Source organism: Equus przewalskii, chromosome 4 (assembly GCF_037783145.1).
Source record: "Equus przewalskii isolate Varuska chromosome 4, EquPr2, whole genome shotgun sequence".
In the NCBI taxonomy this organism is placed as follows: Eukaryota; Metazoa; Chordata; class Mammalia; order Perissodactyla; family Equidae; genus Equus; species Equus przewalskii.
Window position 1 is genome coordinate 36,188,831 of NC_091834.1, and position 26,028 is coordinate 36,214,858.

Below are 26,028 nucleotides of genomic sequence, written 5' to 3' on the forward strand. Positions count from 1 at the left end.
CTCTGTTGCTACTCTTCCATTCTGCTGTTGCAGCACAAAAGCATCCATAGACAATAAGTAAATGAATAGCTTTGGCTGTGTTTTAATAAAACTTTATTTATAAAAACAGACTGGATTTGACCCAGGGGCCTTAGTTTGCTGACCCCTGGTATAAATGAACTATTCATATGTATAGTGTTTGTATTAGAATTGGTACCAGGGCAGTTACTATCTTGATAATATTCTCCCTGTAAGCATTTCCTCCAAAGCATGCTTCCTAGATTTTCCCCCATAAGATAAAGCCTGAATTCCTGAGCCTGAAAGTTGAGGTTCTTTTTTTTTTTTCCTTGAGAAAGATTAGCCCTGAGCTAACATCTGCTGCCAATCGTCCTCTTTTTGCTGAGGAAGACTGGCCCTGAGCTAACATCCGTGCCCATCTTCCTCTACTTTATATGTGGGACACCTACCACAGCATGGCTTGCCAAGAGGTGCTATGTCCACACCCGGGGTCCGAACCGGGGAACCCCAGGCCGCTGAAGCAGAACGTGAGAACTTAACGGCTGTACCATCGGGCTGGCCCCAAAGTTGAGGTTCTTTATCACATGACACAACCATTTCTCCACATAAATCCTTCTCTAGTTCCCTTCCTAGACCACCTGAAGCACACCAGGAGTGGGGTCACTTCATGCCTTTGTTCATCCTGCAGACGTGACTTATATTCTTCCTACAGAAGCAAGCAGCAGAGAGTGGCTGGGCCAACACTTGGAATTAGAAACAGGTGAGGCAGGGTTGTAGCCATAGGTTCGTTTGGGCATATGGATTTAAAAGCTTGAGCTTTTACATCTCTTGAAAATTTTTCTCATCAAGCATTTCACACCAACATGTTGTGAACCTCCAAGAGGGATATAGAGATCCATCCAGTCTGTGACCTTCAGGAATGTAATCAAGCCAGTTATAGAAGACATAAGATATGAAATAAGTCACTGAAAAATGTTATAGGACTTCTTGTTGATTAATGGGTATGGAGTTTCAGTTCTGTAAGATGAAAAATTCTGGAGATTGCACAATAATGCGAATGTACTTTAATGAAATGTATACTTAAAAATGGTTAAGATGGTAAATTTTATGTTATGTATATTTTATCACAATTGAAGACAAAATGATTTTTTTAAATATTATGAGACTTCAAAGGAGGTCAGTTATCCCAGACAATCAGAAGAAGTAGTCTCTGAGTTAAGCTCAGATGTATAGGTGGGGCAGTAACAACAGCAGCTAATGCTCTGTGCGAAGCCCTTCCTGTATAGTGACTCTGCTAATACTCTCTGACCCCTCCTCCGCTCTGACCTCTGAAAGCCAGGAGAAAGGCAGAATTCTTTGGTTTATCTTACTCTTAAAAAATAGTCAGATGCCAAAATATTCCCACAGAATGTCGAAATCAAGAGAAGAGAAAGGAGTAAACACAGGTTTCTGTAATCAATTTTATTTATGTAGAGTGATGTAGTTTACAGCTTTAAAGAGCCCCTGGAAAACTTCAACAAAGTAATGGGAATCTTACAAATGTTTTTAAGTATGTAATTATGGTACTCATCTTTTGAATTTATAAAAATCAGAAATGTCCCCCAGAAAGTTTTGAGGTGTGACAATGGAACTAAAAACATAACAGCTACAGCTACCATCTACTGAATGCTTGGTTCCACTTGAGAAAACAAATAAGTATTTTCAAACATTTTTTAAAATAAGAGGGCTTACAAAGTGGTAACCTCTGCATGTCCAAGCCTGGTGACACTTCACAGTGTCCCTCTCTCCCCCCCAACACAAGCCAGCCTTGGCCGCATGACTACCGTAGCAGTCCAATCAGTTCCAAAATAAAAAGCAAAAGGTTGATTATGTCCAAGTAGATGTTCAGGGCAGCAAAAACATACTCTTCAGGGTCCAGGTCAGAATGATGATGTTGCCCTCCCACCATGAGCTGCACATCCATCACCATGTACTTAGAGAAAAGAAAGAAGAATTACCTACTTAAATTGTATATTCCTAGCAAATAAGTGTCCTAAATTACTGGAAAAATTATTTTAGCATCAATAAATATATTGCAGAAAATCAGCTTGTGGCTATATCTGTTATTCTTACAGCCTCAGTCATTCACGATGTCCCCAAGTTTGTACTTTATCTATTAAAGCAAGTACTTCATCCTCCCGAAGCTGGCGGGGAGAGGGGGGCAGGGGACGTGGATGACAAGTCTATAAGCCTTCCTCTCACAGGTAAGGTGATGTATTTGAAGGCAGATGGGAAAGTGGGGGAGTAAGATGAGCTGGGATCCAGTTGTCTCCCCCCAACCTCAGGGTAAGAGGGCTCAGGACACCACCCAAGATACAACCAGCCCACAGGGAACCCCAGTTGGGATTCTGACCCCTGGAAGCATTTGGGAGTGTGGCACCTCACCTCACCCCCACAACTCTGGTAGTTAAGCCTCCTCTCTCTCACCACCCCCTGAAAAATTTTCACTTTCCCTCTCCTGCTGTTTGTTTTGTGTTGGGTAGACCTGCCTGAGTCTAGAATAATGTTCCTCTGCCTCCAAACTGGCAACAGAAACACCAACATACTTTTGCATGGAAACAAACTATGCCTAAAGCAGGATATAAGAGCTACAACAGCCAGCATCAACACACAAAGGCTGAGATCATAAGAGTAAAGGAAAATGAGTGTGAATCAGTTCCTTTCATAACAGGAGAAGAAATAAGAAAACTGAAATATACATAGTTAACCTCCTGGTCTAAATTTTTCTAACATTTGAAAAATATGACATAATTTTAACAACAAAAAGGAACATGATGAAGTAAAATGTGGAGATGTGACATGATAAAAGTATATAATGGAATACCATGCAGCTTTCAAATAGAATTAATCAGTTCCCTGCTGCTAATATGTGGAGACCACTATTTTTAAGTGAAAAAGCAAAATCAGAACACTGTATATAATATAACTATATTTATATAAAAAAAGATATATATGTGTGTGAATAGCTTCGAACACAATATCAAAGGAGAAGAATAAAGTTGGAGGACTGTTGCTACCCGACTTCAAGACTTACTATACAGTGTTAGTATCAAGAAAGTGTGGTATTGGTGAAAGAATAGACAAACAGATCAATGGAACAGAACAGAGAGCCCGAAATTGACTCACATAAATATAGTCAATTGATCTTTGACAAAGGATCAAAGGCAATACAACGCAGCAAGGACAATCTCTTCAACAAACAGTGCTGGAAAAACTGGACGTCCACATGCAAAAAAGTGACAATCTTACACCCATCACAAAAATTAACTCAAAGTGGATCATGGACTCAAATGTGAAACACAGAACTATAAAAAATCCTGGAAGGGGCTGGCCCCGTGGCCGAGCGGTTAAGTTCGCACGCTCCGCTGCAGGCGGCCGTGTTTCGTTGGTTCGAATCCTGGGCGCGGACATGACACTGCTCATCAAACCACGCTGAGGCGGCGTCCCACATGCCACAACTAGAAGGACCCACATCGAAGAATATACAACTATGTACCGGGGGGCTTTGGGGAGAAAAAGGAAAAAATAAAATCTTTAAAAAAAAAAAAAATCCTGGAAGATAACATAGGAGAAAACCTAGATGACCTTGGGTATGGCAATGACTTTTAGATACAATAACAAAGGCATGATCCATGAAAGAAATAATGGATAAGCTGGACTTCATGAAAATTAAAAACTTCTTAATGTCAAGAGAATGAGAAGACAAGCCACAGACTGGGAGAAAATATTAGTAAAAGACACATCTGATAAAGGACTGTTATCCAAAATATACAGTGAACTCTTCAAACTCGACAATAAGAAAACAAACAACTGAATTAAAAAATGGTCAAAAGAACTTAACATACATCTCAGCAAAGATATATAGATGGCGAATAAGCACATTAATAGATACTCCACATCATATGTCATGAGGGAAATGGAAATTAAAATAACAATAAGATACCACTACCCACCTATTAGATTGGCCAAAATCTGGAACACTGACAACACCAAATGCTGGCAGGGATGTGGAGGAACAGGAACTTTCATTCACTGCTGGTAGGAATGCAAAATGATATAGACACTTTGGAAGATGGTGGGGCAGTTTCTTACAAAAAATAAATATACTTTTACCATATGATCCAGCAGTCACGCTCTTTGGAATTTACCCAAAGGAGTGAAAACTTTTGTCCACACAAAAACCTGCACATGGGTGTTTATAGCAGCTTTATTTTAATTGCTAAAACTTGGGAGCAAACAAGATGCCCTTCAGTAGGTGAATGGATCCATAAATTGTGGTACATCCAGACAAGGGACTAAAAAGAAATGAGCTATAAAGCCATGAAAAGACATGAAGGAAGCTTAAGTGCACATTAAGCGCCAATCTGAAAAGACTACATACTGTGTGATTCCAACTCTATGACATTCTGGAAAAGGCAAAGCTTGGAAACAGTAAAAAGATCAGCAATCGGAAAACTAATAGAAATAATTAACAACTACAGTAAAGTTGTAGGGTACAGAATCAACTTACAAAAATCAGTTGCCTTTCTATACTCCAATAACGAACTTACAGAAAGAGAACTCAAGAATACAATTCTATTTGCAATCACAACTAAAAGAATAAAGTACCTAGGAATAAATTTAACCAAGGAGGTAAAAGACTTATACAACGAAAACAATAAGACATTACTGAAAGAAATTGATAATGACATAAAGTGATGGAAAGAGATTCCTCACTCATGGATTGGAAGAATAAACATGGTTAAAATGCCCATACTACCCAAGGCAATCTACAGATTCAATGCAATCCCAATCAGAATCTCAATGACATTCTTCACAGAAATAGAGCAAAGAATCCTAAAATTCATATAGGGCAACCAAAGACCCCGAATTGAAGGCAATCCTGATAAAAAAAGAACAAAGCTCGAGGTATCACAATCCCTGACTTCAAAATGTACTACAGGGGCCAGCCAGGTGGCTGAGTGGTTAAGTTCACGCGCTCCGCTTGGGTTGCCCAGGGTTTCACTGGTTCGGATCCTGGGTGTGAACATGGCACTGCTCATAAGGCCATGCTGAGGCGGTGTCCCACATGCCACAACTAGAAAGACCCACAACTAAAATACACAACTATGTACTGGGGGGATTTGGGGAGAAAAAGCAGGGAAAAAAAGAAGATTGGCAACAATTTTAGCTCAGATGCCAATCTTAAAAAAAAAAAAAAAGTACTACAAAGCCATAGTGATCAAAACGGCATGGTACTGGTACAAAAACAGGCACACAGATCAATGGAACAGAACTGAAAGCCCACAAAGAAAACCACAAACTACGGACAGCTAATCTTTGACAACAGTGCCAAGAACACACACTGGAGAAAAGACAGTCTCTTCAATAAATGGTGTTGGGAAAACTGGACAGCCACATGCAAAAGAATGAAGGTAGACCACTATCTCATGCCATACACAAAAATAAACTCACAATGGATCAAAGATATGTCCTGAAACTATAAAACTCCTGGAAGATAATATCGGTAGCACACTCTTTGCCATCGAACTAAAAAGGACCTTTTCAGATACCATGTCTTCTCAGACAAGGGAAACAAAAGAAAAAATAAACAAGTGGGAATTCATCAGACTAAAGACCTTCTGCAAGACAAAAGAAACCAGAATCAAAACAACGAGACAACCCACCAATTGGGAGAAAATATTCGCAAATCATATATCCAACAAGGGGTTAATCTCCAATAATATATAAGGAACACACACAACTGAACAATAAAAATACAAACAACCTAATCAAAAAATGGGCAGAGGAGGTGAACAGACATTTTTCCAAAGAAGATAGACAGATGGCCAATGAGCACATGAAAAGATGTTCAACATCACTAATCATCAGGGAAATACAATTCAAAACTACACTAAGATACCACCTTACCCCTGTTAAAATGGCTATAATCACTAAGACTAAAAATAACAAATGTTGGAGAGGGTGTTTTGAAAATGGTACCCTCATACACTGCTGGTGGGAATGCAAACTGGTGCAGCCACTACGGAAAACAATATGGACATTCCTCAGAAAACTAAAACTAGAACTACCATACGACCCAGCTATCCCACTACTGAGTATCTACCCAAACAACTTGAAATCAACAATCCAAAGTAACACATGCACCCCTATGTTCACTGCAGCACTATTCACAATAGCCAGGACATGGAAGCAATCCAAGCGCCCATCGACTGATGGATAGATAAAGAAGATGTGGTATATATACAATGGAATACTACTCAGCCATAAAAACAGACAAATTCATCCCATTTGCAATAACATGGAGGGACCTAGAGGGAATTATGCTAAGCGAAATAAGCCAGTCTGAGAAAGACAAACACCAGATGATTTCACTCACATGTGGAATATGAACAAACACATGGACAAAGAAAACAGTTCAGTGGTTACCAGGGGAAGGGGGGTGGGGGGCAGGCACAGGAGGTGAAGGGGAGCACTTAGGTGGTGACAGTCAAGAAATAATGTACAACTGAAATCTCACATTGATGTAAACTATTATGAACTCAATAAAAAAATTAAAAATTAAAAAAAGATCAGCAGGCCAGGATTGGAGAGTACAGGAGGGATGAACAGGCAGAGCACAGAGGATTTTTAGAGCAGTGAAAATATTCCGTGTGATAGTATAATGATGGTTACATATCATTATACATTTGTCCAAACACAAAGAATGTACAACAACAAGAGTGAACCCTAATGTCAACTATGGACTTTAGGTGATTATGACATGTCAATGTAGGTTCCTCCTTGGTAACAAAGGTACCACTCTGGTGAGTGATGTTGACAATGGGAGAGGCCATACATGTGTAGGGGCAGGGGGTATATGGGAAATCTCTGTACCTTCCTCTTGATTTTACTGTGAACTTAAAAGTGCTCTAAAAAATTGTCTTTACAAAAAAAAGAAGAAGGAGGAGGAGAAGCAAGTCACCTGGGGCTTTCCAGTGAATTACTGACTTTACCTAACTCCAGACCTAGCACAAGGGCCTAGGGGCGCTGTCAATGCGTATACCATACTCTTTGTCAAAGGGAGGGAGACATGGACTTACGAGTGAGAAGACCACGGTTCCCAGTCCGGCATACAACAGCTGTGCCCACTGCAAAGAAAGGGAACAACGTATATTAAGGACAAAATTTGAAATAATGAAAGGGCTCACTTAGTTTGCTGCTGTTAGATAAGGACACAATATTAAGCAAGTCAAATCTGTGGAGGAATTCATCCTTTTTGAACACAGTCATCAACAGCATCCACTCAATTCCATTCGGCAAGCAAATGAAAACTAGCCCTGCATATGCCAAATAAGGTTCATCAAGTAAGTGCTAAACATCTCATGAACAGTAGGGCAAGTAGAATGTACTAGATATGCTCCACTTTTTGCCCCATCCACATAGCCCTTCTAGAGAATCTGTCCTACCCTCAGCCCTTGGAACAGGTAGCTCTGGGAACACAGTGACGCTCACGCTCCCTTGCTAGAGCTGATTGACAAGAGGTAGAAAACATCCATTTCAACAGCAGCGAATCTCTTGACTGAACAGGAACCTCTTATATGTGACCAGGATCAAACAGATGTGCCAGGCCAGTCAGAAATCAATTCTCAGGATAGAGGGATCCAAGCAGCAGAGGCTGTTGAACCATTAGCTAATGCTGGAGCTATTACTGTACAAGCAGAGGTGGCCAATCAACTCCGCCCAAGAGAGGAAGGCACATTTCCATTTCTGTGAATCCTGGCTCTTCTTCCCATCTAGGAGTTCCATGAGAGTCTCTGGGTCTTTGCCTCAACCTCATCTGAGCAGTCTCTGTTCCTTGCAACCAAAACAGCCCTGATCAGACTATGGGACTGGTCTAAGTGTCAAAGGGTTTGGCTCTACATGGAGAGAGCATAAGGAAGTGTGTATAACATCTCAGAAAAATAATGGTATTCACTCTTCAGGATAAGAAAGCTGGTTCTAGAAGGATGGGCAGAACGCTCTAACCAGCAAAGGCTGTTGGTGAAGGCAGGAAATTGGGAGTCAGTGACACAGTGAGGAAGGCACAGTGTTTCCAGACTAAGCTAATAGAAAGAAAACATCTGATTCCTGGAGTCTGAAGAATCTAAAACTTGCCAAAGTCAAACAAGCATGTATACTTAGGACAACAGTCTGCCGAAGTCTTCCGTTTAAACATATGTGTAAGATTATAAATTGCAGATATTTGTGAAAGAAAATTTAGAATGGAGTTTGTCGTCTAGTAGGAAACACAGTTTCTTAACTGTCGTTTAAGTGGTATTGTAAAGATCTATGGAACCCACTTAATAAATACTTGTATTATTACTACCAATATCTGTGCTACCTTCAATAACAATAAATGGAGAGATGTGGCCTTTTAAGGCATATCTTTGTGATGTTTTTGAGTTTATCTCTAAAATATAGATGCTACCTCCTTAGCAATTCAGGTAGAACTGATGGTTATATGTCTGGAGATCATTTAACAAGTCCACTTATTGCTAGAGAAACTCTTTGATTCAGCGATTGGACCAAGTTGGCCTTCGGGCTTTAGTCAAATGGTCACAGGCCCTGGGAGTGGTCAGTGGACCTGGCCTCCAGTAGGGTCTCCAGACAGGAGCCATTCACAGCTCAAAAACAGGGCCAGATCCTCTGCCTCTACCTCTCCACACCCTTGCAGCCTCAATTCAGATATGGTGCCATGTGGTGAAAAGAGCATGGGCACCGGAGTCACCCAGATCTGGCTTGGATCCCACCCCTACCAGTTATTCCCTGTGTGAACTCAGATGAATTATTTAATTTCTCTGAACCTGTTTTCTTATCTATAAAATAGATGAGATATGTACTTGTCAGGAATGTTGTGAGAATTAAATTTTATGCTTATGTGAAAAACACATAAGCCTATGTCTGATATCTAGTAAAGAGTCAATGAATATATTAAAGCAATACAAAAAAAGAAAAAGAAAAAAAGCTGGAAGGAACCTCCTCTAGGCTGCTGTCAGAAAAGTCTGAACAAGCCTATCTTTCCACTCCCGTTACTGCGAACAAGCAGCTCCCATGTGGAGAAGGAATTTGACCTGCCCTGTGCGTAGGTTCCCCCAAAAGCCTCTTACAGAAGGACAGCTGTAGTCTAGGGTAGGAGCTCAATCTTCCTGCCCCAGACCTCCTCTCCATGGCACCCCCAACCACAACACCCTGGGCAGCCACAAGGGCGGAGCTCACAGACTTCCAGCTACCAGGAAGAGAGTGGAACTGACCAAGAGCCCCGGCAGCTGTGCGGTGCAACCCACTGCAGTTTAATCCTGGGCCACACTTCCCCTCCTCAGGATTGGTGGGAGCAGCAGGGCCCTTCCTAGGAAACACGGGACTTCTGTGAATGTTTGACTTTAGCTCAAGGACACCCTGGAGGCCTTGCTGAACTTTCCTTACACAGCACCATGTCTAGAATATTCCCACCTGACCTTTCTTCCCTCTCCTTCACTTGGGGTCAGGTATGCTATCTGGTGTGACAGCTCTGCTAGCCTTCATCACTCCTGCTTTTCTCATAGACATGTCTCCTAAAGTCCTTGCACATTTTACCCATCTCAATGTCTGCTTCTCAGAGAATCCAGACTAAGACAACCAGCACGTCACTCTGTATTTCCAACAATTCTCTGAGGTTTCCAAATGAGATCCCACTTACATATGATCGTATGAAGATTAAGAAAATTCCAAAGATTAAAAGCACGAAGAGTAAAACGAACAGCACTCCATTTAGCAAGGTGAAATCCCACTGAGGAAATATAAACAACACACAACAACTCAATTATCATCTTTAAGGAATTTCAGGATGTTTAGAGATGCATCTTATACCCCACAGACAGAAACCGAACCATTTGCTAATAATTTACCCTGGCCAATTCTGAGACCCATAGAAATCCATTGGCCCCAACCACTGAAAAATGCTACATAAAAAGTGTTGTACTGACTGGACTTGCTTCAGGAGAGAGAAGATGTTGGGAGTATGGATGAAATAAGAGTCACGAATTGATAATTTTTGAAAGTGGGTAACGGGTAAATGGGGGTTCATTATATTATTGTATTTTTATATTTATATGAAATTTCCTCTAATACTAAAGGTACCTTAAATAAACAGGATGCAAATTTGTATGTATAGTATTATCATAATTATTCATATTTTTAAACGCATGTGCATGGAATACATTAGTGGAGTGAAATAGACCAAGATGTTAACTGGGTACCATTTTCATGTTTATATGCATATATTTTAATAAAAATATATATACTAAGCTTTCCAAAATTACTGTTAATGATTCTTTTGTAATTTTTAAATTTATTAATATGCTTTTGGGTTTTGCCTTTATATATCAGTGACCAAATCAGTGTGGGGGACATTGGGATTTTTTAAAGAAAGGGGAGTATTCATCTTCTGACCTGAGAAAATTTGGATTATGCAGCAAAAGAAGAGCTTTGAATTTAAGATATTTTCTTGCAAGGGAATTTTCCTAATTCCTCTATTTCCCCCCTCACTCCTTACCCTTAACACACCCAGAGAATCATCTAAAGTACTAAGCAGCCAGGTCTGCTTCTCAGACCAGCAGCATCAGCATCACCTGGGAAATGCAGAGTACTGGGCCCCGCCCCAGACCTTCTGAAGCAACAACTCCGGGATGGAGCCAGCAATCTGTTTCCACAAGCCCTCCAGGTGATTCTGACGCCTGCTAAAAAAGTCTGTCTAGAGCTATGCTTTCAATACATGAGGTTACTGAGCTCTTGAAATGTGGCTAGTTGGAATCGAGATGTGCTCTAAGTATAAAATACACACTGGATTTGAATTTTAGTTAGAAAAAAATATAAAATATCTCAATATTTTTGTTATATTGATTACATGTTGAAATGATAATACTTCACATATATTGGTTTAAATAAAATATATTATTAAAATTAATTTCACCTGTTTCTTTTCACTTTTTTAACATGGTTACTAGGAAAGTCAGAAGCCAGAAGGCGAGGAGGCCATGGAGGTGAGGCCCACAGGCCAGAAGAGAGCAGAGGCAGGAGGGAGGAGAATGGGTCAGCAGGGGCAAAGGAACATATCCACACACTCCTGTACAGGAAACAGAAATCTGTTTCGATAATACGTACTTTTGTTTGAAGAGCAAATAAAGTGAGCGATAACGTCAACAGAGCAGTTGCTGCCGTTGCCCATAACACTTCCTCGGCATTATAGAAACTAAAACCAGAGACTGCAATTAGCATTCACATACATTCAAAGCAAAGCACACGCAAAAAAGGAAACGTGTATCAAAGACTTACACTGTCACGGCTCCTAGCAGCAGACCTTGAAGAACTGTCTAAAAACAAAATTCACAAGAAATCAGAAGCCTGATTCCCAAGGCCCAGAATCTGGAGGAGATGATTTGATGGGTGTGTGTTTTTGCAGGGTCTAGGGAGCAAGGGGGAGTATGCAAAACCCCAGTGCACAAAGTGACAGGGCAATTGATTATGGGAAATAAATAGGAGGACTAAACATTTCCTTAACCTTCCCCCTGAGACTGACAGGAGAAAATTCTTTTATTAGTAAAAATTTCTCAGAACACAACGGTAACTTTCAACATATTTAGTGAGTTAAATATATATTAATTAGGAACATGGAAACCAAGGTAAATATTTATCTGTAGACCGCATTGCCATTAATCAAATGGGGCCATCCACACAGATTTTATCAGAGCAGGATACGCTATTTCTACTAATGCCTCACCAGCAGTTTCAGTCCCGTCCTCTCCCATAGTGCTTGGGTGAGAATCAAATACTTCAGACCTCAGAGGTGGGATGAGGATTGCGACCTTCTCAGGACCAGGGGATGGGGCTGGAGGGCATCTACCTACAGAGCATGGAGCTGCACCTGTAGGGGCCAATCCAGGGCTCAGAAGAGGGCTCTGCTGGGGCTGTGTTGGGGCTGGAGGTTTCCCATGGAGCCAGGGATGGGGCAGTGTGAGAGAGAGGCAGGGGCTGAGAGCCAGTGGGCAGTCAAGCCAGAGGATGAGATCAAAAAAGGCAACGAGGATGTGCCCAGGCCCACAGGCTCCAGGACAGCCGGCAGGCTGTGTGAGAACTACAGTTAGCTGTGGCCACAGGGCCTGAGGACATTCCCCTGCTGGTAGGATGCTCCATCAGAGGCAAATCCAGAGACTCAGCTGATCCGCTGGTTCACAGCAAGAGCCAGGAAAGAATCCTCCAGTCTCAGGGAGTAACAATGAGGACACATCCTAACTGCAGTGCTAGGACTGCTAGAGGGGCTTTGAGCTTCTCCAGTCGGCCGATGAGGTGCAATCAGATCACAGACCAGAAAAGAACTGGAGTACCGAGAGTGCTAGATTGCCTCTCTGGATTTCCCAAACCCAGTGGGTAATTGCCTGATTCTCTCGTTCGTTAAACTTACCAGAGTAAGCTGGTTTGATTTCCATTATAGGTTTAAAAAAAAAAACGGAATAGATTTCTATGTACACATGACATTTTAATAATGTGCTTGCTTCCGACCTTCCTCTCAAGATTAATTTTCTTCTTCTTCTACTTGCTCAATTGTGTCATATTTCTCCATCTTCAGCAGCACATGAAAGAAGTGTATGTGTGTGTGTGTGTGTGTGAAAGAGAGAGAGACAATGGAGAGGGGGAATGAGAGGGAGAGGGGATGATTTCAAGCTGGAAACCACCCTTCCGTTTGCTGAAGGGTAGGAGAGGCGTAACCAGAGGCCTCAAAAGTCAAACCTGCCTGATGGCGTCAAGAGCTCAGAACACAGGCTCAAGAGGCCAAAATTCTACAGGGCAAAAGCTGTCTTCAGTATGTGAGTGTTTTCCTTTTTTCCCTCAACTCCTTTTCTGAAATGGTTTTCTCCATATGTTTCTTGACACTTGGGCAAGACATAAAATCTAGAAAATATAGCTAATTCTTTGCTCCTCTATAATATTTCTTCTCTTAACCTGTTACCTACTTTGGGATAAAGAGAAAAACGTCAGAGCTGAAAGCTTCCTTTGAGACCAATAAATTTGATCTCCTCTTGTAATAAACTTTAAAACCATTGAAAAGTTTAAAAATTCAAAATTTTCTGGAAAAACACCCCCCCACACACCCCTGCCCCATGGCCACTGCTCCAGGATTCCTAGTATCTTCCTATGTCTGGCTCTTAGCCCCCACTCCTCCTGAGTGTGCTCTATGCTGTCAGTACAGCAACTGCGAGACCCCACTTACTCACCTGGGCAACGAGCAGGATATCCATGCCAACTAAGCAAGGCCCCTCAATGCTCTGGAAGCTGAGGAAATGCCTAACTGTGGGCATGAGAGAGACAGTCTTCTCCAGCCTCAGGAGGAAACTATTCTTCCCAACACGTAAATTACCCTGGACGCTGCACTGCGTGGATGCTGAGAATCTCCTCACTGGCCATGTGTTCTTGCTCGGTTTGACCACCAGGAGGCGCAGATCCAAATCTAGGCTCATCACACTCAAGTGCATAGGACCATGCATTTTGTACGCTCATCAATCGCTGGCTTTATTTTCCTACCCTTATTTTTTATTCCATCAGATTCCTCCACAAATTGATCTTATACTTTTATATTGTGGGCATTTTTATAAGCTACCTCGAATGTGATATGGAACCAGAAGAGGAATAAATTAATCGGTAAGTAAATCTTCACATGAAAGGGTGGTCAAAAGCGCTTGGGAGGAAACGCGAACTCTCCCAGAGAGAATCATTTGCCGACTCACTGAATCACACTGAGACTGTTCTGGATTTTCCCAAGAGGAACAAATGCTTACTATCAGTGAGTTTCAGAGAGACTGCTGGCTCCAGGAGGCAAGAGGTTTGGCCTGACTGGGAAGCGGAAAGAAGAGTCAGAAAAATGGGGAATGATTATTCTGTTATTGGGTCTCTGAGGAGGAGCCCTGTGACCTTCCAGGAAGCAGAGTCCTGAGTCGGGAAAGGAGTAAAATGATAGAAATTTAGGCTTTATTCAGGTTTTAAAAATCTAGGAGCTCCAGGTACTCCTGAAAGCTGGCGAGATCTTGGAGTCCTTGTGGGCGGCACAGAAACGAAGCCGCTGCAAGAATGTGAGCCGCACAGTTTTCTGTGGCCCAGAGCAGCTCTGATCCACAGAGGAAGGGCCCATGTGGTGAGGCCTTGTGAGTGGAAGCCCACAAGGAGGTTGGCAACTAGGAGCCGGATCTTGCATAAAAGGCCATGGCCAAGGAATAGAAGCCCTCCAGCCCCCAACACTCTGGCGCTGAAAAAGCCCGATTGAAGAAAGATAGCAAGGCAGGGAAATGAGGAGAACCTGAACTGAGATGGCTTCTGCTCCCAGTGAGAGTTGAAATAGAAATAAAATACATTTTATAAAAATAAAGAAAACTGCATTTCTTGCACAAGAGTTTGTGAGCTAAATGTGGACCCACACAACAAAAATGTGTTTGTTGTTTCTGGCAGAGGCCCAGTTACAGTTAGGCTAACTGTTTCTGAAATGGAGCCCAGACTCAGGAGTGGGTTCTCCCCTGTGGCCTCTGAGAGGCACGGGTGCCAGCACGAAGGAGTAGCCCAGGGTCCCCAAATTCTCTAGCTTATTAAAAGGGTGTGGATACTATCTCATAAGTAAGTTTACGACTTCATTACAACCAGAATTCAGCCAAGAGAACATCTCACAAATAATTTCTAACTGTATTATCCCTCGGGAAGATTCTCCACAATAAAAGGAATGGATTTAATAATGTGACAAAAATATATTTCAGAGGTGAGCTACAATGAGTGCTGACGGGGTTTACTTACAAATACTCCCAGGAGAATGTAATTTCCAGGCACCTGACGGCGGATTTTCCCACAGCAAGCAAGTATAATAAGTACAACAAAAAATGCTGGCCTGAGGATAATTTAAAACCACGTGTTATTTGTTTCCAGTGCTTATAGCATAAGATACAGGTAGGTAGATAGTGATATATATCATTATATGATATTATCTGGTAATAAGTATTATAAAGTAAACAAAAATGTAGATTATTACCTTTACCTTATTTCTTTTTCACCTTTTAAAACTAACTTTTTTCATTGCCATCCACAGACAGCTTGTAGGTTCTTTTTTTAAATTTTTATTTGGACGTAATTGTAGATTCACAGAAAGTTGCAAAGAGACAGAGAGGTCTCTAATACCCTTTACTCAGTTTCCCCCAATGGTTCCATCTTACATATTTATAGCATAATACCAAACCAGTAATTTGACATGTACAGCGTGTATATATAATGCTGTGTCATAGAACTGTGACACAAATCTATGTGCAGATATGTGTAACCAGCGCCACAATCAAGATTCGGAACTATCCCATCATTAAAGCATCAGCAAAGAGCCACCTCGTGCCGTCCCTTTACGGTCACACACACGCACACACACACACGCAACCACTAATTTGCTTGTTTTCTGTCTCTATAATTTTGTCATTTCAAGAATATTATAGTTTTGCCTAATTTTACCTAGTTAAAATCAATAGCTAGTAGAAAAACCACTTTTTATTAAATCCAATAATACTTACAAGATTGCATAGGTGAACCAGGCATGGTTGCGCACCCAAACTCTTAAAGCCTTCCTGATTAAAAAAAATGAATATAGTTTTACACAATAAGTAGTTTATTTTGCTAACGAATGTAATATTTAAGGAGAAGTAAAACAATGTCATGAGAAGAAAGGGAGAAATCCTAATGATTGATGATGACAGATGAGGAGTGAAACAGTTAAACATATAACCATCTCTTGCTCCTTAAAATAGATTCATAAAAAGATACAGTCATAATAAGTGGTGAGTCATATTTGGATAATGCAAATGTCCTAGTGAAATTTTTTTAATTAAAAAAATACTGAGATTGGGTATGTGTACAAAGCAAAAGAAATCAACTTCTCATATATTTGTTTTGTAAATATAGATTTTCATATGAGGGGTTTAAGCAGTGATGGCTCATAATCCCTGAGATAATTTCTGCATTTAACAGTGTTCCAGCCTCCAAGGGCTCCATAATCTCACCTTTTTTTCTCTATCCAGTTTTATCTGTGGAATAGCTCAGGGAAATTTAAAAAAAAAAAATAGTGCCCAAAATAAGAGTAAGAAAATAAGTTCTTGGTTTAGGAAGTTGAAGTAAAATTCTCGAAATCCACCAACACTTTAGTCTAGGAGTTGCCTCAGAAAAACAAAGCTATAGAAATATCGTGTCCTATGAGTGGTTCAGAAAAAAATAAATGCTTTTTTAATGATCAATATTAAATAGAGCTGATTCAATAAGAATTAATGTGAACAACTTAATATTTAATTTACATCAGTAATAAAGACTTACCAGAAAACAAACACGCTGGTAATTGCCACAGTGACCACCAACTGAGCTGACAGGATGAGGAACACTTTTACAATGAAAGCTGAGGAGACAAAAAACATTTTTATAACACAATAGTCAAAAGTAAAAATATAAATGTAATTACCTATTGTTGATACTTGACGAAATAAATTTTTCCTCTGATTTTTTGAGGATGGGAAAAAGAGTGTTAGTTTAAAGTCAGCAAATAGGATGACAGCAAAAATACAGCTCTGCAGAACTTCTGGAAAATACTCAGTCCGTATTGCCAGACGTGTTTTACCGGAGATCTGAGGGTTTATCCACGGAAGCCCCAAAATTTTAAAGACAAACTCAGAGATTGAATTCTTTATTATGCACACCCCATCCTCCTTAGGACCAACAGTGATCTGAAAGTCTTGGGATATCACAGGCCCACCATCAGGGACCCAGTTACACCCCTGCACAGAAGGGAGAACAGCGACGCCTCAGGGACTGCTCGTGGCCAGGGCGTTTACCCCTCTGGGAATGGACTTGGGCTGCGGGGGGTTTACAGAGCTTTCCCACCACTTTTCTCTTCAGCCTTACCTGCCTGTAGCAGCTCCTTTCCCTTCTACTTGTGCAGAAACTAGATCACCTCATGAATTGTAAGTAAGACTAAGGAGTTCCAAGTGAATGGCGTGCCGAAGCAGAGTGCAGAGTATGTTCACATCTCTTTTCGCTTACTTCCTACTTCACAGGTTTTCCTGAGGCCCTCTGAATATGGTGCTGGTAATGACAATTTATTTTTTTGTGGCTTTATCCCAAATTTGAAAGGAAAAAAAAAATAAAGAATGCTGTTTAAAGTGGACTTACAGGATCATCAGCTATGTCCTTTTGCTGGTCTGTTTCTGTGCATAGGAAGGGTGACAACAAAGAAAGGGGACTGAGCTATCTTAATCAAAATACCAGAACATATGTACCCAAATGTATGCTGCCTACATTACAATATTCATTTAGCTAACATTCCTTTCACATCTACTATGTGTTGGGGACTGTGAGGGAATAAATTAAATGTGGCTCAACGTCATAAGACTAGACATATAGTAGATCAAAGGAGTAGAATTGAGAGCCCAGAAATAATCGCTTATATTTATGGTCAACTGATTTTTAACAAATGTGCTAGAACAATTCAATGGAGAAAGAATAGTCTTTTCAACAAATGGTGCTGGACAACTGGACATACACATACAAAAGGATGAATTTGGACCCCTTCTTCATGTCATACATACACAAAAATTAATTAATTAGTTTAAAATGGACTATAGACATAAACATAAGAAATAAAACTCTTGGAAGAAAGCATAGGTGTAAATCTTTGTGACACAGATTAGGCAATGATTTTTTTAGATATGACATCTAAAACATAGCAAAAATGAAAAAAAAAAACAGATAAATTGGATTTTATCAAAAGTAAAAGCTTTGTGCTTCAAATGACATCATCAAGAAAGTGAAAGAAATCCCACAAACTGGGAGAAAATATTTGCAAATCATGTATCTGATAAGGGACTTGTATCTAGAATACATAAAGAACACTTACAATTCAATAACACGAAGACAATTAACAATTAAAAATGGGCAAAGCTTGGGTAGTGCCCTCCCACATTGACACTGGGTTTGGCCACATGACTTCTGTTGGTTAGTGAGACATTACTATGTGTGCTGCAAGCAGAGGCTTGATAAACCACTTGCACATTGGGGCTTGCCCACATGGTATATTTCTTCTTGGGACCCAGCTGCCATGTGATGAGAAGCTCAAGCCACAAGGAGAGAACCAACAACCAACACCAACCGCCAGCTGTGTCAGGCAGTCATAATGTCCACTGCAGCCTCAGCCACCGTCTGATTACAACTACATGAGAGCCCTCAATCAAGACAGTATAAGAACTGCCCAGCTGAGCCCAGTCAACCCACAGAATCATGAGAGATAATAAAATGGTTGTTATTTTCTAAAAAGTGAGCAAAGGATTTGAATAGACACTTCTCCAAAGAAGGTATTTAAATGGCCAATAAGCATGTGAAAAGATGCTCAACATCATTAGTCATTAGGGAAATGTAAATCAAAACTACAATGATATGTCAATTCACAGACACTACAATGGCTATAATAAAACAGACAAAAACAAGTGTTGATTAGGATGTGGAGAAACAGGAACCCTCATACTCTGTTGACTGGAATGCAAAATGGTACAGGCACTTTCCAAGTTTGGCAGTTCCTGAAAATGTTAAACAGGGTTTACCATTTGGCTCAGCAATTCCTAGGTATTCACCCAAAAGAAAAGAAGATATCTGTCTACACAAAAGCTCATATATGAATGTTGATCACAGCATTATTCATAAGAACCCAAAAGTAAAAACAACCCAAATGTCTGTCAACTGATGATTGGATAAACAAAATGTGTTCTATCCAGGCAATGGATAAGGCCATAAGAAGGAATGAAGTACCAACGTGCTACAATATGGGTTAACCTTGAAAATGTTATGCTAAGTAAAAGAAGGCAATCACAAAAGACCACATATTGTATGATTCCATTTATATGGGATATTCAGAATAGGCAAATCGATAGAGACAGAAAGTAGATTAGTGGTTCCCAGAGGCTGTGGGGACGAGAGGATGGAGAGTGACAGATAAAGGGTATGAGTTTCTTTTAGTAGTAATGCTTGCACAACTCTGTAAATATACTAAAAACCATTGAATTGTACACTTTAAAAGGAGTGAATTTTATGATATGTAAATTTTATCTCTATAAAGCTGCTTTAAAAAATTGTAGCCCCTCCCCAGCCCTGTAACTCTTGATCCATTATCCTGCTATACTTTTCCTTTTTTTCCATAGCACTTTTATCTTTCTATGTACTATATAATTTTTTAAGTATATAATTGTTTTTAAGTATATAATTTTTTAAAGGGGAGGGCCTAGCCTCTGCCATCCAGGAGAGGCAGATAAAATAACTAACTCTAATGGTAGTGAGGAAGCTTTACATATGTTTTCAAGTATAACCCTTTATGCTTCATTTCCTCATCTGTAAAATGACACTACCACTACTTCATTGAGAGGGTTATTGTAAGGACTAAACGCAGCGATGAGGGCTTGGCACCTGTGGTGGAGGTGGCTAGTTGCTTGGTGACATCTGTTTTCCTCACCTTCCTCACCATCTAAACTAGATCTTGTTAAAGGTGGCAATGGATCCAAGTGAAAAACTACAGATAGAGGTGGCCACATGCCCCAGGTAGGGTAAATGACATGTAATTGGAAACCCCTGGGTGTAGTTTCTGGAAAAGCCTCTGAAAAGAGGTCAGGTTTGGCTGATTCTTAGGACATCTATCCATGAGTGGCGCCCCCTGGAGTTGTCAGGGCAGCAGACCAGCCTTGGCCTTCCTTTGCCTTTGCCTTTGCCTTTTCCTGCCTGGAAGGTTAGAACTTCAAAAGGCATCTTTCCAGCCACAAGCTGGAGGGTGAGGGTCACAGGGAAACTGTAATGGGATTTAAAGCTCATAGTCCACCTTCAAGTTGTCCAAGCCCTAAGAAGGTCTAAGCGGGGCGGAGCAGTCACTGGGTACCTGTGACATTTGCCTTGAACTGCCTACCTTCAAACTTCATATTTCATGAAAGAATAAAAAACTTCTCATTTATGTAAGCCACAGTTCTCTAGGTTTCTGTTACTCACAGCTGAATATATTTTCTATACAGAATGAATATGTAGGGCATTGAATTAATATTCTTTAAAACTTAAGCCAATATTATGGTATCACCTTGTATGTAGGTAAGAACATTCTACAATCAATGACTAATTTGTATTTCCTAAGAAAACCACAAGTCATTCACCACAATATATTTAGTATGAATTTTTGAATGCCCTGGACAACTTAGGGGCCATCTATTATAGAACCTACATCATGTTTCATGGTAAAGTATGACTGGGAAAAACTAAAAGTAAATTAAATCTTTCTGACAATCCATTCTGTGGAAACATTTTAAGAGAACATTTGCTTTTCTCTTCCGAAAAGGTATTTCTTTATTCTCACCTCTGCGGACTGATGAGTCTGAGAATGGGCCGGCTGCAGCATTGTTGTCATCTTGGGTGGTCTCCTCTGAAATTTCTACCACATATGAATTCCCTTGGCTACTAGTCTTTGAGTGTGGATGCCCACGAGATATTTTTGGCTCAGATGAAGGTGAAGTTCTGTGACCAGATTTGCTCTTGGTTTTATGATCTGCTGTTTTCCGGACCAGCTGTTGATGATCTCCAGAACTGAAGTCTATTGGCTCACTGATCCCCAAGTCCATTTTCCTGGAGAGGGAAAGCTGTTATTCAGGTCCTTATGATCATGCAACTACCACCTTAGCATCCTCATAACATTCAGATGATTTTTTCTTAGTTTTAACTCCCTTGGCTCAGTACTTATCAAGTCAGTGCTTAATAAATATTTGTTGAATCAATGGTGAACAAATACTTTTAAGATGAGGCCTATAGAGAAAAATAACTTGCATTCCATTATAAAATTAATATGTTTATAAATACATTCAGCAAGGAGTTACATTCCCTCTTACGTGCCAGGTGTGGAGCTGTTCTCATCTCCTCTGTCCTCAAAGAGCTTACATTTTGGAAGAGAAGATAATCAAACTAGCAATAATATGAAAGACAATATAAGCAGGACCAGGAGTAATGGAGGATGATACAAGAGCTCCTATTGAAGTCTGGAAGAAGACGCAGGGAGTAGAAGAGGCTGTCAAAAGCAACAAGAGAAAGTGAGGTTTAAGGCCAGACTGGAAGATGAGTTGGAGCTGGTCAAGTAAAGAGGTGGGGAAAGGTTTTTCCAGGCAAAGGAATCAGCCTGGACCAGCACTGGAGAAAGGAAGCAGAGAAGGTAGGTCCCAGAAACAGAAGGAAATTCATGTGGCTGGAGCAGGGAGTTCTAAAGGGAGAGTAGAATGAGGTTAGACAGAGGGAAAGTAGGGGCAGGTCCCTGAGGGGCTGGAAAGCCAAGTTCATCCTGAAGCCCATGGCTGTGATAGGAAGAATAATGGTCCCCCAAAGATATCTGCATTCCAATCCCTGGAACCCATGGATATGTTACCTTACTTGGCAAAAGGAACATTGCAGGTGTGATTAAGTTAAGGACTCTGAGGTGGGGAGATGATCCTGGCTTATCTGGGTGGGCCCAATCAAATCACAGGCATCCTTATGATCATACTTAAGAGAGAGACAGGAGGATCAGAGTCAGAGAAAGAGATGTGACAGCAGAAGCAGAGGTCAGAGTGATACAGCTGCTGCCTTTGAAGATAGAGGAAAGAGCCTGAGAGGAGGAACACAGGTGGCTGCTAGAAACTGGAAGAGGCAAGGAAACGCATCCTCCCTCAGAGCCTCCAGAAAGGCACGCAGACCCCTGACACCTTGATTTTGGCACAGTAAATGCGATTTTGGACTTCTGACTTACAGAACTGTAAAATGATAAATTTGTGTTGTTTTAAGTCATTGTGTTTGAGTAATTTGTTACAGCAGCAATAAATAACTAATACAATGGGAAATCACTGAAGGTTTTCCAGCAGGGGACCTTGGGGATCGGACTAGAAAGATTACACACACAGTGTGTAAGGCACAGTGTGGAGAATAGGCCGAGTAAGCAAAAGTGGAAGCAGAGACGAGAAATCCAGATACGAGATGATGGTGGGCTTTGCCACAGTGCTTTGCAGCGAATACAGTTCTTAGAAAACCAGTACTAAATGGACCAAAAATGGCAAAAGAAAAGGCCACTATTAACCACAAGGGAGTTGAAGACTAAGGCAGACCGCTGCTGCTGTCTTCCTGTCCCACAGAGAGAGCCATGTGGGAGTCTGAGAAGGAGATTGCTAAGATGGCAAGGGCCTAGACAAACTGAAGACCAACAGGAATGGTAAATAGGAGGTCTGAACAAAATACCAGGCTCTTGGAGAGGCAGACACCATCTTATAAAGATATTGTTTCTCCTCAAATTAAATCTAAATTTTACAAAACTCATTGAGATTTTTTTCAGTATTTAAAAATATAACTCTAAAGTTCATCAGAATGAGTGAATGTGTGAGGATAATCAAGAAAAAAACTGAAAGAGGATTATGGTCGGAGGAGAGTGATTTACCTTATCAGAAATCAAATATCATAAAGCTGTATAATTAAAAGTGCAGTGCTAGCATGGCAATAGATAAACAGATTAATGGGATGGAAGAGATTCAAGACATAGACTCATGTATAGTGGCCGGCCCCATGGCCAAATGGTTAAGTTCACACACTCTGCTTCGGTGGCCCAGATTTTGCTGGCGTGGACCTGGCACTGCTCAGTAGACCATGCTGAGGTGGCATCCCACATAGCACAACCAGAAGGACCTACAAGTAGAATATACAACTATGTACTGGGGGGCTTTAGGGAGAAGAAAAAAAAAAGAAGAAGATTGGCAACAGATGTTAGCTCAGGTGCCAATCTTAAAAAGAAAAGAAAAGAAATAGACTCATGTATATATGAGAATTTAATACTTGATAAAGGTGGCATTTCAAATTATTGTCCCATGGTGTTGGAACAATTAGCTATGCTTGGAAAACAAAGTTTAATTGCTTTTTCACATCTTTTACAAAAATACATTCCAGATGAATTAAAGATATTACCATAAATAATAATACAATAGATATTCCACAATAAAATATCAATGAATATTTGTGTAGAGCCTTTGTGAGAATGCTACCATAAAAGAAATGCTGGACAGATTTGGGGTAGGGGAACACTTTAAATATCATTACAAGAAGATATCAATAAATCTGAAATGCAAAAGCATAAAAATAAAATTTACAATATTTACTATACTGTACAAAGAACTTTTAACAAGGAAAAGATGAATAACTCAATAGAAAGATGAGAAAAGAACATAAATAGGCAATTCACAAAGGAAATTTAAATGGTCAATAAACTTAGGAGATGATACCTCACAAATAACCAAGGAAATGCAAGTAAAAATAATCATGAAATGTCATTCTTTTCTTTTTTGCATAAAAGACTGATAAAAACTGAAAAGAAAATTCTCAAAGTTGCAAGGGTGTAGAGAAATGGGTAACTTGGGCCACATGGACTTGTGGGGGCCCTAGATAAGTTGCCTTCTTGGGTTGCTTCTCCATAAGAAAATGTGAAAAAGTATATTTTATGGCTTCGTAGGTATAAAAAAATATAACCCAGACTGAATTCATTGTATATTATATATTCATTATTATTATATTCATTTTTTCTCCTGATTTTATAAGAAATTAAAGTATTTTCATGACTCCTAAAACTATTGTGGGCCAGAGGCAATGTACCCAGTGGCTAAGTCAGACCTGAGACAACCTCACAAGAGCTGGCAAGTGTGTAAACTTTTTTTGGTGAGTAATTGGAAGCATCTGTCAAATTCAAAACATGCATAACTTTAGACCCAACAGTTACATTTGTAGGAATTCATGTCATAAAAATACCCATACAAATAGGCAATGACACACGTATAAGGAAATTCATTACATCATTCATTGTTTGTAGCTGTAAAAAAATTTTAAAAGGCTAAATATCCAACATCAGGGGAATGGTTAAATTAGTTTTGGCAAAGAAAAGCAGATATATATATGGATGGATGTGATAAGTCCACTCCAGTATGCTTCTGAACAAAAAAAATCAGATTAGAGTGTAATATTTAGTAAGATCACACTCATATTTTATACACACACACATTTCCAGAGACTGAAGAGATATATCACAAACTGTTGATATGGTTATCTCTAACACAGCAGAGTTGGGGAATACACTCTGAATTGTATTAATTTTTATAATGAGCATTTATTATTTATATAAAGTAAGATATTTACATTTTGAAGAGAAAAAGAAGTATTTCCCTTTTTGGTAAAGTCTGGAGCTCCTCTGAAGAAAGCAGTCTTCATGCACAGCTGAAAAGCACTAAAAGATGCTCAAATAACCAAGTTGGTTTCTTCCACAGCTGTCCTGCAAATCAAAAGAGAGAGAGGCAACAAAATTTTCAAAGCACTCAAAACCAAAAACCAACCAGCAAAAATCAAAGGCAGCTGAGTTTTCCTCATGAAACTATAGTTGGCTGGTGCCTGGATCACAAAATGAGGCTTTCACCTGGTCCTCAAAAAGCTTCCCTGGCTCCTAAGCCAGCAGCCATCTGAGAGGCAGGCAGGTGCTGGAACTGAGAAGCAAAGTTCTGAGTGACAGTTAAAGGAGTGGCAGTTGGAGCATGGAGTGGGCTGAGGACCCCACTGCCTAGGAGAGGGGCTCTGAGTCAAGTCAATCTGCCGAGCCTCATAATGGCCAAATAGGCATGGCCAATGTGCTCTGTGCTGAGCCTCAGGGAGGCCTGAGACTGAATCCCCTGAACCTCCAAAACTGATTCCATGTCAGGGAGTGTCCTGAAGCCTTAATAAAGGCTTCTGGAGGACATGGTGTCCTTCCCACCATGTCATCCCCTCCTCCCAAGCAGGAGGAAGACGCTTACTAAACTCCACCAGGGACTTTGCACAATTGTTTCAAATAAGTAAGACTTGTTTATGATAAAGCAAGCATTGGTTTTTCTGGTGGATGATGATGTTGGTGCCTGCTTGGTACAGGGAGATGCCTACCCCAGGCTGTAGGCCAATCAGAAGCCAAGGAGGCCTAGCTCAGGCTGCTTGGTGAGAGAATTCAGATGACAAAGTGGGGGGACAGTGAGAGGGGAATGGGAGCAGACACTTGTCCTGAATGGAGACTGTTGCTGAGAAAAGGCTGATTGATAAATAAACACATTCATTAAACTTCTCATTAGTGCATGTCTACTGTGTGCAAGGCATAGAGAAGTAGAAGAAACACAGGAAAAAGGCAAACTTCTTTTCCTCAACATGCTCCTAGTCCAGTGGAGGAGACACGGGTACAAAGGTGTACCCTGAGGTAGGAGGGAGGAGCCATAGCAGGGAACAGCTATCTAGAGTTAGGGGGTTGGATAAAGGAGATGTGACTTCTGGCACAGAGGCTTCCTGGAGGAAGTGATACCTGAGCTGATTCTGGAAAGATGGGAACGGTCCAGTGTGAAGTGTTTGGAGGAAGCATATTCCAGGCAAAGAGAACACCCGGAGCCAAGCAGGTGGGACCCATGTGGCACACACAAAATGGAAAGTAGTTCCATGAGTTTATAACATAGAAGATCCCAGTACAGTGGGACATAGAGAACTCAAGATGCCCCTCCTAAGGATAAAAAAGGAAAAGGTCATAGAGTGACGTCAGCATCATGGCAGAATGAGCTCTTCCCTTGGACTCTCCTCTCTAAGATACAACCCAAAGGACATTCATACACCAACAGAGGACATATACACATCACAAAAGATGTCTGAGAGACCCAGGCAGCAATACGCCTAAAGGTGGTGGTGGGGCTGGATCCTCTGGAGGAAATGGAAGCTGACCAGCAGGAGCTCCATGGAAAGAGATGGGCCATAGCAGCAGAAAGTGCGCAGGTGAAAAGGGCATCCCATCCCTGCCTAGTACTCCAGCCCCAGAATCATCTGGAGCACAATGCAGTGAGCAAGGCAGTGGCAGCTGGGGAAAGG

At 40.7% G+C, this 26,028-nt stretch overlaps 1 protein-coding gene across 2 annotated transcripts; it reads right to left on the reverse strand.

The window, feature by feature from the left end:
- Positions 1-1,443: 1,443 nt before the first annotated feature.
- On the reverse strand, positions 1,444-25,052 carry LOC103549189 (protein lifeguard 1-like). 2 transcript variants are annotated; one of them, XR_011539515.1, is made up of 12 exons: positions 24,575-25,035; positions 24,301-24,433; positions 20,471-20,736; positions 16,414-16,492; positions 15,621-15,674; positions 14,866-14,956; positions 11,368-11,405; positions 11,197-11,284; positions 9,734-9,823; positions 7,119-7,166; positions 3,990-4,068; positions 1,444-1,969 (listed from the first exon to the last, which is right to left on the reverse strand). XR_011539515.1 is itself a non-coding variant. In XM_008517352.2 (11 exons), coding segments are annotated over exons 2-11 (909 nt in total). In that variant the 5' UTR covers positions 24,303-24,433; positions 24,575-25,052; the 3' UTR covers positions 1,444-1,816. The 2 variants fall into 2 exon arrangements, 1 of the variants encoding a protein (XP_008515574.1); XM_008517352.2 differs by lacking the exon at positions 3,990-4,068 and having other exon boundaries at positions 24,575-25,052.
- Positions 25,053-26,028: the final 976 nt, after the last annotated feature.

What these genes read in the sequence shown, in the direction of transcription:
- LOC103549189 (XM_008517352.2), bottom strand. An exon ending in ACATTCTCCTGGGAGTATTT is followed by an intron (nt 11,406 to 14,865) that starts GTAAGTAAACCC and finishes TTTTGTTTTTAG; the next exon opens with ACAGTTCTTCAAGGTCTGCT. An exon ending in TATTTGCTCTTCAAACAAAA is followed by an intron (nt 9,824 to 11,196) that starts GTACGTATTATC and finishes ATATTTCCTCAG; the next exon opens with TGGGATTTCACCTTGCTAAA.